Below are 12,600 nucleotides of genomic sequence, written 5' to 3'. Positions count from 1 at the left end.
TTGGCGAATCCATTTGCACCGGTCCGATTCATCTGGTGCTTTATTATTATTCTGTTCTTCCTTTTGAGAGAGGGCTCGATGGATATTGTATTATTATTTGCCATTTCTTTGGCCTGATTAATTTAAAGATTGGATTCAATCACATCATGAATTTGTTAGGTCTAATGATTTCTACATGTCTTGCTTCGATCGAGGCAGTTCGGTTGGTACCACTCCGAGCGCTTCGCCTGTGTATATGATAGAGTTATGAAATCTGCGGAGCACACACATTTTTCATCGAAAAACGATTAAATTGTAACCTCACTTTTGTATTCTTTCGAGAGAAAATTCAAATATCCGCAGCTCCACAGTTTGTCATATTGGATTGTTCAGCATTCTCTGAGAACTTCGTAGGAAACCTGAGTCAAAAATCCTGGAAGGAAGAGGAACATGCGGGCCACCACATTTCGCAAACGAACAATTGTAAGTCCTTTAGGGTCGTGGATTCTTTTATGAATGTTTCTTCATCAATGAGAGCGATATCGTCGTGGACTATACAAAGGGATTCAAGGTCTACTTGGAACACATGGAAGGAAAAAAAATGGTGAAATGAAATATTAAGCACATTATAACCCGACGGGAGCTCAGATTCACTGAATAAAAACATATGTTTGACGTTTCACACAGGAAAACTATAGATAAATTTCTGAAGGAAAGCGTCTCTCCAGAAAACATATGTTTCTACGCTCATCCTTATGCTCGTGTATGCGAGCGACTTCGATTGTACTATGTTCAAGAAAACATATGTTTCTTCTGTAAGAAGAAAACAATAAAGATTATATTCCTATTGGTTGGTACTCCCAAAACCAATCTTAGTCCAAAGCTGCTTATTTTGGATTGGGGGGAGTACCATATTTAGAGCAACTCATTTATGCCACATTGCAAAAATATTGCATAGGGTATTGGCGTTTGACTTGTGCTTAAAATCCTCGAAAATGTGGAGGAAATAGAAGTTTCTCTTTGAAATTCTTGCCCTGTTCCTACATTTCAAAGTCCTCCAAACGAGGCGATGGAATGAAAACCTGCACTCTTGATTCTCCAACTGCACAAACATTGTGACCTGTAGATTCACACAGTAGTAGGAGTCGTGCCAGTCTATAAAAGACAAGTGGTGCACACCAAAAAAATTTGAAAAAAAAAGAACAAGAAGATGAGATGCTGTCAGTATCCAACCACATTATAAAACAATGAGAGAGATACTGTCTGAAGCCGAAGACAAGAAGAAGCATCAGGATACATGGTTCCAGAGTCCAGGCCATCTCCACTCTGGAAGATGAGATACTGTCCCGGGCCAAAGACAATAAGAAACATATCTCCAGATCATCTCCACTGGTTAGTGTGAGTGCACGCACCATGTGACTGAGGATTGGCCACAAGAATTATCTATGGAACTCACTTTAAGAGAACAGCTGAAGGCTACCATGTAAAGCCAATAAGATTCAGAAATAAATATAGTACTCCCTCCGTGAGCACCTACTCCGACTCCGGCTCCTAACTGCTGCTCCACGCAAAATAGGTCTTCAACTAGGGTTTCTTGTGCCGCTGCCGTCGTCATCGGAGAAAGTTAGGTCCCCTCACCTCAGGCTGCCATCTTGGCGCTAAGAGGTAAGGGGACCTCGGATCTTCAAGACCTCTATGTTCTTCGCCATCGTCTAGTGATCATCATAATTTTGTGATAATAAATTTTCTCTCGTTCTTTTGACGGTGCCATGAGATTAGAGAGTTTTCTGTCCTCTCAGATCCGATTATTTAGATCTGATGAGTTTATATTGATGTGTCAAGCCTTTTTTATTGGTCTGATTCTTTATGAAGGTGAAATCTATCATCAACAACATGGTGAAGATATAGTGATTCGACAGCCTGCATTTATAGGGGATCATCCCTGGCCCAAGTACATTCATCGATCAAGGCTTCCCATCTCATTGGATGGGCAACTCAAGGCGCTTTCAAAAACCATTATTGGTAATGTTCGTGCGGGTGAAAGAGTGACAATGTCGTTGCTCCAGTCAAATTACAACCTCTTTACAGAAGTCTTCGGAGTTTTGCTTCGAGCAGAGATTGACGCCGTGAAGAAGGTATTTTTAAGAGATTTCATTGTAATTCTTAGTCATGGGAGTTACTTTGTATTTTCTTGTATTTTAGGTCCAAATCAATGTACCTGTAATTATTATGAGTATGAATAAAGTTACAGGTGTTTCTTAAAAGAAAAATATAGTACTCCCTTCATTCATAAATACAAGTTTTTTTTAGAGATTCCACCGACTTTTTTTTTTGCGAGGGTAAAGGGAGTTTATTAAAGAGTTATAGAGTTACAGTCGAGAGGCCACAAGTCCTCAATACAAGGTGGAACCGAGCGCAGCCAGACGGCCGTGGCACGCTCGGTGCGGCTATACTTAGCCAACCGATCGGCAACTCTATTTTGAAGTTTAGTGATCTTTTGAGGAAAAAACTCCCTAGTACCAAGAAGTGCTTTGATCTCCATGACGATCTGTCCATACGCTGAACGAAGAAGTGCATCATTTGTCAAGCTAGACAAAGCTTCAGACAAGTCCGTCTGAACCACCACCGGCAAGTCAGAGTGTTGTAGTGCTAAGGCCAAACCTTGCATGATCGCATGTAGTTCTGCTTCCAGCGGGTCATTGCAATAGAAGATGAAACGGTAGGCAGCCATTAGGGCATCTCCTTTGTCATTTCTAGGCACCATACCAACAGCAGCAGATCCATCCTCCTTCAGGAACGAGCCATCAACTGATAGAGCCACCCTACCTGGCTGAGGCGCCGGCCATGGAGTCGATATGACCCTGCCCTTTTGGTCTGGTATCGGCATCTCCCCGGTTGACATTTTTCCTTTAATGATCTCCTCCATAGTGTACCATGCAGCCAGCTTAATGGACTTGTAGTAACTGTCAAGGAATTCGACGGTGGCTGGAATAGGAGGGAACTCCTTCCCATGGATCAGGTCGTTACGTAGCTGCCAAATCCACCAAATAAACATAAGTAGCATGTCCTGGACATCGGTCGAGCACTTCGCCAGTAAAGTAGTTAACCATTCTCTCCCATCATGGATTAAGAAATCATCCTCCGGGAGTGGCCAGCGGCAGCGCATGTTAATCCAGAACAAACGTGCATGTGAGCAAGTCACCAAGGCATGAAATGAGTCCTCCTCCTCCACCCCACAAATCTGACAGGTTGATCGTGTCGTCAGATGTCTGTATGCCTTGCAACTCTGCGTTGCCAAAGTCCCCGTCACACATCTCCATGCGTTGATCTTCATTTTCTAAGGAACCCTGGACTTCCAGATGTAGTTCCATCCTGACCGGTTCCCATCTAGGGCAGTACTCGAGGCACCATTTGCTGTAATAACATTGTGATCATATGTAGCCAGCTTGTATGCACTCCTCACCGTAAACCCCCCACTCTTTTCCGGGAACCAGGCCAAAAAGTCCTCACGTTGGCGAGGCGAAGTTCTGATTTTCAGGATGTGATCAACATCCATTTGCCAAAAGAACTCCCTCAGCCGAGTCTGATTCCATGCACCATTATCATCCAAAAAGTCAGAGACTGTTAAAACGACAGTTTTCCTTAGGAGTTATCGGACGGAAGGAAAACGGCCGGGGCAGCCAAGGGTCGCGCCAGGTGCGGATCATCATGCCATTACCGACCCGCCAGATGACGCCTTTCTTGACCAACGCAAGGCCATGTAGAATACCTTTCCATACCTCAGAACCAGAGCCCGGGAACACCGTATCCAAAAGCTGACCAGAAGGATAGTATTTTGCCTTCATCAACCGCGCACATAGGCTATCTGGTCTATCCAGGAGCCTCCAGGCTTGCTTAGCTAGTAGCGCTTGGTTAAACGCCCTCATATCCCTAAACCCCATGCCCCCCATGGGTTTAGGCAGACGCAGCCTATCCCAGCTCATCCATGCCATCTTCTTCTTGCCGTTCTCTACCCCCCACCAATACTGACGTATCATCCTTGTAAGATCATCACAAACAGAAGCCAGGAGTTTGAAGACACTCATTACATATGCTGGTATGGCCTGTGCCACTGACTTAATAAGAATCTCCTTGTTCCCCGACGACATGTACTGTTCACTCCAATCCACAAGCACTTTCCTCAAACGCTCTTGGAGAGTCTCAAATTTCCCTTTATGCATCCTCCCCTCCGGAACCGGCAAACCCAAGTACTTGGGTTCGAACGCTTCTAGGGTGATATCCAGCGTGTGTTTAACCTCCTGAATAACATCCGGACGACACTGGCTTGAGAAAAGAATGGAACACTTCGACGGGTTTATGAGTTGTCCAGTCGCCGTCGCAAATGTGTTCAACACCCCTTTCACTAACAATGCCTACTGATTTGTAGCATGGAAAAATAGGAGGGAGTCATCCGCAAATAATAGGTGTGTAATCACCGGAGCACCTCTACTGATCTTGACTCCACTAAGACCATTCTCCCTTGCAGCCTTTTCCACCAACGCAGAGAGAGCATCAGCCACAAATAAGAAGAGAAAAGGAGATAAAGGATCACCTTGACAGAGGCCCCTCGACGGAGAGAAGGATTCCAGCAGCTTCCCGTTAAATTTTACCGAGTATTTCACCGACGAAACACATGCCATAACCCGAGCAATCCATTCAGGTGAGAAGCCCCACTTGGCCAAGGCTTTTTCCAAGAACACCCAATCCACCATGTCATAGGCCTTGGAGAGATCAAGTTTGTAAGCACAAAGATCCTCTGCACTGTTCCTTATTGACTGGATATGATGAATACATTCAAACGCAATAATAGAGTTATCAGAAATCAGCCTCCCTGGGATGAAGGCGCTCTGATTTTCAGAGATGAGATCATTGAGAATAGGCCGCAATCTGTTGACAATGCATTTTGAGATGATCTTGTATATAACATTGCACAAGCTTATTGGACTAAAATCTTTCAGGTCCTTGGGATGAGGAACCTTAGGAATTAGCGCAATAGCCGTATCGTTAACATCATCCGGCATAACTCCAGACGCAAAAAACTCATGAACCGCAGCAACAATTTCAGTTTTGAGTAGAGCCCAATTCCGTTGGAAAAACCTAGCAGGTAGTCCATCGCAACCCAGAGCTTTGAGGGGCTCGATCTGAAATAAAGCATTAGAGATCTCCTCTTCGGAATAAGGCCTGCATAACATAATGTTCATCTCCTCTGTAACTTTTGGAGCAATGCAATCCAACACCTCGTCCGGGGATAGGGTTGGATCTTTTGTGAAGATCTCCTTAAAATAGGAGTGAGCCATCCTCTCCATATCTGATGGAACACTGCAAGTTCCATCCTGCATCTGTAGGCGTTGTATTAGGTTCCTACGGGCCCGCCAAACCGCTCTCCGATGCAAATATTTGGTGTTGCGCTCACCTTCCTTCAACCAGGTGATCCGCGACCGTTGTAGCCATAGCATCTCCTCTCTGTATAGGAGCTCATCGAGCTGGTTCATTTTATCCCAGACTGCAGTACGGTCCGCTCCAGCCATCTGAAGGTCAGTCAGTTGTGTGCGGAGCCTCTCAATATCCTTCAACACATTGCCAAACTGCTTTTTACTCCATTCTTTCATATCCTTTAAAACCTCCCAGAGGGACTTGGCCACCGACCCCATGCTGCCTGTAGTTTTGTGTTTGTTCCATGCATCCGCAATTACTTGAGGCAGGCCAGAATCACATTCCCACATAATTTCATAACGCAAGGAGGAGGGTCGACGCTGCTGGTCCTGCAAACCCTCCAAGTGTATCAACAGGGGGCAATGATCCGAACATGAGGTGGCCAAATGAACCACCCTTGCTAACGGGAACGTATCCCGCCAGGCTTCATCAGCACAAGCATGATCCAACCGCACCTGAACATTACGGTCAGAGTCCTGGCCATTGTTATACGTGAACGGAATCCCCGAGAAGCCTAGGTCTTCGAGTTCACACACCTCCAAACAATCTCTGAAGGCCACCATCTGAGCTTCCGAGCGTTCTGTCCTTGATAGATGTCCATGTTGCCACAAAGCTTCATTGAAGTCGCTGCACACCATCCACGGCTCGCGCGAGAAAGCTCGAAGCCGGCAGATGTGCTCCCACATACGATAGCGGTTTTCCACCCTGGGCTCTCCATAGACAAAGGTGCACCGCCAAGATGTGCCTGATCCACCATCGACCACACTGACATCAATATAACAATTACAAGAATCATTCACCGTGATCGAGAGGGACTCATCCCAGAAGAGTGCTAAGCCCCCACTCCTCCCATCACTACTCACACCATGAAAACCTTTCAAACCAAGTCTCCAACGTAACTTTTCTATTTTCACAGTAGCTTGCCTAGTCTCGCACAGGAAGACAAGCTTGGGGTTATTGGCTTTTGAGAGGGCCAAAACCTCACGAACTGTCCGGCGGTCCCCCCCCCCCCCCCGGCAGTTCCAAACTAGGGCATTCATTGCATCCGGCGGTCTTCCTCGAGGGAAGCCGCCGATCTCTGAGTTGTTGCATGATCCTTGGTGAGCTTGACACGTTTGCTGCCAGAAGAGCTGCTCGTTGGCGAGGCATTCTCTCCTAGATCTTGACCGCTGCCATCCGTGATGGCCAGCACCTCCTTCTTGCTTTTTGGTTTGTTCAGAGTATCATCTCCCACATTATCCATATTCAATCTCTTCCTCGCATCCCTATCAACATCCATGATTGTACCCGGGTTCTTCACCGGGCTTGTTGCTGTGTCGAGCATATCGGGGTCCAAAGCCTTGAGGCCAGGGTCCAAGGAAGCACTAGGGCTGCTATTCTTCCTCATCGGGCGATATTTATCTGCCCTGCTGGGGGTTTGCTCAGGCCTCGGCCGACTGGGGCCGTCCACGTATAGCCAGTCGCCAAACTTGAGACTTTGCTTCTCATGAACCCCGGATCCGCACTCCTTGTGCTCATGTCCAATCCGACCACAGAAACTGCAAAAACGGGCCAACTTCTCATACCGCACCAAATAAACCTGTCTCTCCTGCGCACGGACAACGCTAACAAACTTTGTCAGAGGCTGCTTGATATCATGGTTTACCCTAACCCTAATATAGTCTCCACGGGTGTTGCCGTTCAAACGCATCTCTAGGATTTCTCCAGCCCCTTTAAGGATTCGCTCAACAATACCTTGTTTGCAGTAGGGATCAGGTAGTTTGTGGACTTGTAGCCAGATGGGCATATGATCGAAAATCACATCATCTGCCTTGGTGAAACCATCATACGAACACAACAAGACCGCCATGTTGCGGAAGAGCCAAGGGCCCTGCATCATCATCCGCTCCCAGTCGCCCAGGCAGGAAGCTTGGACAACAAATCTGTTGGGTCCGACCGGGCGAAATCTGACCCTTTGCGCCGGATTCCAGGCCGCCCTCATATCCTTGTAGAAGGCTGCCTGGGAGAAATTCTTGTCGGTGTGAACCCTAGCTAGGGCTAGCCACCTAACGCTCTCCCTGATTTCTGGATCCTCCTCATCAATCTCAACATCATTGAACTCCTCATCGTTCAGATCTAACTGATCGAAGAAATCTTCCAGGATGGGGGTTGCGGCCGCCGATGCGCCTCCACTGGTGGCAGAGTTGGCGTCCGAGGGTGAGGCCATCCTGGCGTGGTTGGGGCGCTGCACGATCGACAGAGACGGCGATCAGACTTTGCGGAGGGTGGAAGTACTCAGGGGCGGCAGATCGCCCGAGAGGATAAAAACCCTAGGCGCGAGGCGTAGGGGAGTGTTTTGCTCTATCTATAACATCTACTTTGGTTGTTGCCGAGCGATGTACGATGTCCTCACCGACTATTAACTACATACGGAACAAAATGAGTGAATCTACACTCCAAAATGTATCACATCCGTATGTAGTCCTATAGTGAAATCTCTGATCTGCTAATTCAGTCTCAGGTCTACCATGATGTGATTTACCAGCTGGAATAGAACCGGAACCACTGATAACCAACACATTATGTAACCATGATATGATTAACCTAAATGTGGGATCTAGCTAGGATTCATGGACTAGGCCCATCTACATCTTGAGCAAATATAGCAGATCAGGGCAAGGTTTGGCAAAAGAGACACTCCCTCTGTAAACTAATATAAGAGCGTTTAGATCACTACTTCAGTGATCTAAAGTAGTGATCTAAACGCTCTTATATTAGTTTACAGAGGGAGTACAATACAATTCGTGGACTCAGCCACCACCACCTGGCATCTAGCCAGGAGTAACCTGCCTTTTTTAGATAAGAGAAGCATCTTACTGGCCTTTACATAAGGCCATGTTTGGATTGTCGTTTTTCTTTTTTAAATACCCGTGTAAAAAATACACTTCCCCGTCCGTCGTTTCGATTCCCGCCGGAAATCGGTCCTAGCCCGTTAAGTTACACCTGTAAACTAAATACTCCCTCCGTCCAAAAATAAATGATTCAACTTTATACTAACTTTAGTACAAAGTTAAGTCATTTATTTTGGAACATAGGGAGTACATTCCTATATTGAATACACCGATGCCAAGCGCGGCCTAAGGTAAAATGCAGTCAGCCAAATTTTATTCAAGCAGTGTCCAAGGCATGCCTTACAAGGTCAAGAATATGATAAGATAACATGAAAAATATGATAACCAGTAAGATGAGAATTTCCCCATCCCAATGCAAGAAGAAAATGGCAGCGCTTCCATATGCAACAAGTTGTACTAAATCAGCGACAAGTAATATGGAACGGAGGGAGTAGGTCCCAAGGGACATGGGTTGCTGATAACTCAGGGTTCTGGTTCAGTGGTTTCCAGAAGCGCCCTGACAGAATGAAAGATTAAATAATAACATCCAAAAACTATGTGGGCTTGGAAGCTGAAGGTGAGTGATGTGCAGCCTCCGTTTATTCCAAATCCCTATTTATAATGACAGAAAGAGCAGCGGCGATGGCGGTGCTTGTCTAACTGCTAAGAGCAGAGCTAATTTGGCTAGGCCTTCTGGAATCTGTCAAGTCCTATCTATCAGTAGCAATAATACAACAACAGCAACAAAGCCTTTAGTCCCAAACAAGTTGGGGTAGGCTATATCAGTAGCAATAATGCCAGTGAATATTTATCTTTCCAAAGGAACAGGTCATTACATGATTACAACAACATTGCAGCCCAGAACATAAATAACAGGGGATGTCTGATGTGTCTTCTGTACAAAACATTGCCAATTGGACCTAAACTACACTACAACTTAATTAGAGGGCAACATAGTGTATACATAGACTTTCATGAAAGACCAGGTATCTCCATAGCTTCATCAGCTTTATTTTCCCAAAGATATTGTTTATAATGGCTTGTTATACATTTACCAAGTTTTTTTTTCTATTTCCTTAGATACTAGAGCACATATCTGATTTACATCCTAACTTCTCAGGTAGTCAGGTACTAACAGGTCTGTGAAAATATTTTTTTATCAAACTGTAGCTGAGTCAATATCTTTGCTCAGGCATCTATAGTCTATACTGTGTTTTTTGCATGTATTTGAACTATAGCTCTTCAAGGCCAAAAAGAAATGACAGTCTTCAGACGTGTTAACAAATACACAGTTTACTTGATAAAATGATAACCGTTAGGTTAGACTGTGATGTACTCCCTCTGTCCCATAATGTAAGACGTTTCTTGACACTACACTAGTGTCAAAAAACGTCTTACATTATGGGACGGAGGGAGTATTATTGAAGCACAAAAGCTAAACCTGAATGGGAAGCCTCAACTCTGAACTGTACTTATTAGGAGATACTAAAAACAACTAAAGCTGCAAAAATTAAATCCCACTGCAGGTCAAGAACCTACACTTAATCATTGATTTCAGCAAAGTTTCATGCTGTGGACAGGCAAGAATAATCAACAACTTATCAATCAATTCAAGCTGTTCTACCTACAATAGCGCTTATAGGGAACATTAGGAATAAGTCAAGCCCTGCATTTCGTTGCCCAGGTCATAGTGGACAAGACAGGAACTTCACAGTTCATCTCTAATAACCACCTCATAAACAACAAAGATCAATTCACTGTGGTGTGGCTGGATCTAACCCACAAAATTATTAAAATTCCCCAACCGACCTCGTCACTAAGGGCATGCAGTAAGGCAAGCTAAACCTAAAGAAGATATATGGTCCAAGCTGATCTATCTAAGTTTACTGAAAATTTACTTGTCAACGAGGAAGGCAAAACAAATTGTACTATCCTTGGAAACAGAGTAAATATGACAAAAGTGAAAACAACAAGAAAAATGTGGTACTGCTAGAAACGAATGTAGATTGTCATGTACTCCCTTCGTCCCATAATATAAGAGCGTTTTTGACACTAGTAATATAAGAGCATTTTTGACACTACTAGTGTCAAAAACGCTCTTATATTATGGGACGGAGGGAGTAACTACTACTAGTACAGAGACAACAAATGTTACTGAGAAATATGTATACTTAATATATATGTGGGCATGCCATTATACAAAAACATCTCCAATTTCACCACCTTTTATCAATGTACTCTTATTCCCAAATTCCTTGAGATCTTATAAAACCTCCCTCGACATCTCACAAACCACACTTAACCTGTTAATTTTCAAAACTGAGCTTTGAAGTCTAAATTGAACTCTGAAGGCATGATTTTTCAGATGGCGAGAACTGCGAAGCCATAACTAGACAAGCAACTTGCAAGTACACTCACACCTACATACCCCAGCATAAAGAAATAACTGTTTGATGTCAGATGATCTTATCCAAGTTGCCATATCATGAAGATCCCAAAACTTTGTTTAGCAATACAAGAGCAACTCAGTAGGCAACTGGAATCTAAAATGCAGGTATAATCACCTAGTTCATAAACAAATTATCAACTGAGAAATGGAGCTGGTTCAGCATACAAGATAATAAGATTCAGAAACTGGTTGATCCATCTAACAGAAGACGAACATCACTGTAATAGCAACAGTTTGAACGGCCACTATAAAGATTCCTTTGGTACCCGTGTAATACCATACAGATACCAAAACTAAGCACACTTCAACATCCAAAAGCACCAAGTTTTCAGAGTTCCAAGGTCTAATCTCATATCTCGTTTCAGTCTTATTCCTCGAATACTGACACTAACCATCCTTCCTGAGCAGAGCCTAGCACAAGCTTACCGCATCAAGATCGTGGCTACCGATCCGACCGACACTCCGAGGGCGCAAGAGATGGCGACCACCCGCGTCCGGAGCATCATGAGGTTAACGTTCTTCGAGGCCTGAAGGCAAAGCGTGAGCACCTGCAGCCTCCCGTTGGCCTCCATCTTCTGGAAGAAGGCGACGGGCTTGATGACACGGCGAAGCACCAGGGCGGCCGTGAAGGGGAACGCGAACGCCGCCACGCCCTGCACCAACGCGGCCGACTCGACCCCGACGGGCGCGGCCCCGGAGGCGATCCACGCTCCTGCAGCGAGGTGCGTCCCGCCGAGGATCGCGAGGGAGGCGCTGAGGCGCTGCGCGGCGCGGCGGAGGGCGTCGAGCTCCGCCCGCGCCTCGTCGGCGAGCGGCGACAGGTCGCGCTCCACCGTGGGGCCCTCGATCTCCTGGTGCTTCATCGACTCCAGGGGGGTGGTTTCTGGAGCCGGGGCGGCTTCTGGAGCGGCGGCGGCGGCGGCGGCGGCGGGGTTAGGGGTGGTGTTTGGGCTCGCGGAGAAGCGGCAGTGGGGGTCGAGTAGGAGGAGGGGGTTTCGCGCATAGGCGTGGGGATTCGAGAAGCTCGTGCCGGGAAAGAGCTTGGCGGTGGTGGTGGCGGTCGAGGGGCTCAGGAGGCGGCGGGCGAGGTGGGAGATCGCCATCGGAGCGTGGGAGGAGAGACGCTGTGCTGCGACGGTGCGGTGGCGGCTACCCTTTTTTCCTATTAAGGGCAAAAGCGTAAATAGCCCGCTTTCCTTGATTGTATGGCGATTTTCACCTAGCACCTTCCCAATTACTTATTTGCTTGTGTTTTTTCTTTTACGAATACGACGAGATTGGTATCTTTCCATTAAGTACAGAAAGTGAAACATGTACACGAGTTGGCATGACAACGAGCGAAGAGTAACATGCGAGTGGTGCTCAACCCTCAACAACCACTAAGGGTATGTTTGGTAGCTGTTCCCACCCTAGTATAGTCGTTCCCATGTGACACATGCTTAGTTTAGACATGCTCAGTACATGCAACTGCAGTTGTTTGATAGCAATGTATGCACTGATACATGTTGAGCTGAGACTGTGTTTGATAGGCTGCATCAGATGAGACATGTTGCACCAAAACTGTGTTTGGTAGCTTGTATCTGAGGTATGTTGCATGAACGATTATTTTTTTGCCGCCAAGACAAATATTGAAACAACATTTTGACAATTCATGAAACAACTCGAGCAATAAAATGTTACCATGCCAACATAATCAACAATGATAATATAAATAAAATATTCAACAATTAACATAACACATGATAACCTTAATTTGAAGCAGTGCATCACTAGATTCATATTACATAGTCTCATTTGAAGTACACTTTATAATAGGCATTACAAAAAGGG

General features: G+C 45.6%; 1 protein-coding gene across 1 annotated transcript; it reads right to left on the bottom strand.

Moving 5' to 3' along the window:
• Positions 1-10,865: 10,865 nt before the first annotated feature.
• On the bottom strand, positions 10,866-11,947 carry LOC123128202 (uncharacterized). The gene has a single exon (XM_044548140.1). The coding sequence runs from the start codon at positions 11,871-11,873 to the stop codon at positions 11,193-11,195; it is 681 nt and encodes a 226-aa protein (XP_044404075.1). The 5' UTR covers positions 11,874-11,947; the 3' UTR covers positions 10,866-11,192.
• Positions 11,948-12,600: the final 653 nt, after the last annotated feature.

This window comes from Triticum aestivum, chromosome 6A (genome assembly GCF_018294505.1).
Source record: "Triticum aestivum cultivar Chinese Spring chromosome 6A, IWGSC CS RefSeq v2.1, whole genome shotgun sequence".
Taxonomy (NCBI): Eukaryota; Viridiplantae; Streptophyta; class Magnoliopsida; order Poales; family Poaceae; genus Triticum; species Triticum aestivum.
This window is presented reverse-complemented; position numbering and strand designations above follow the sequence as displayed.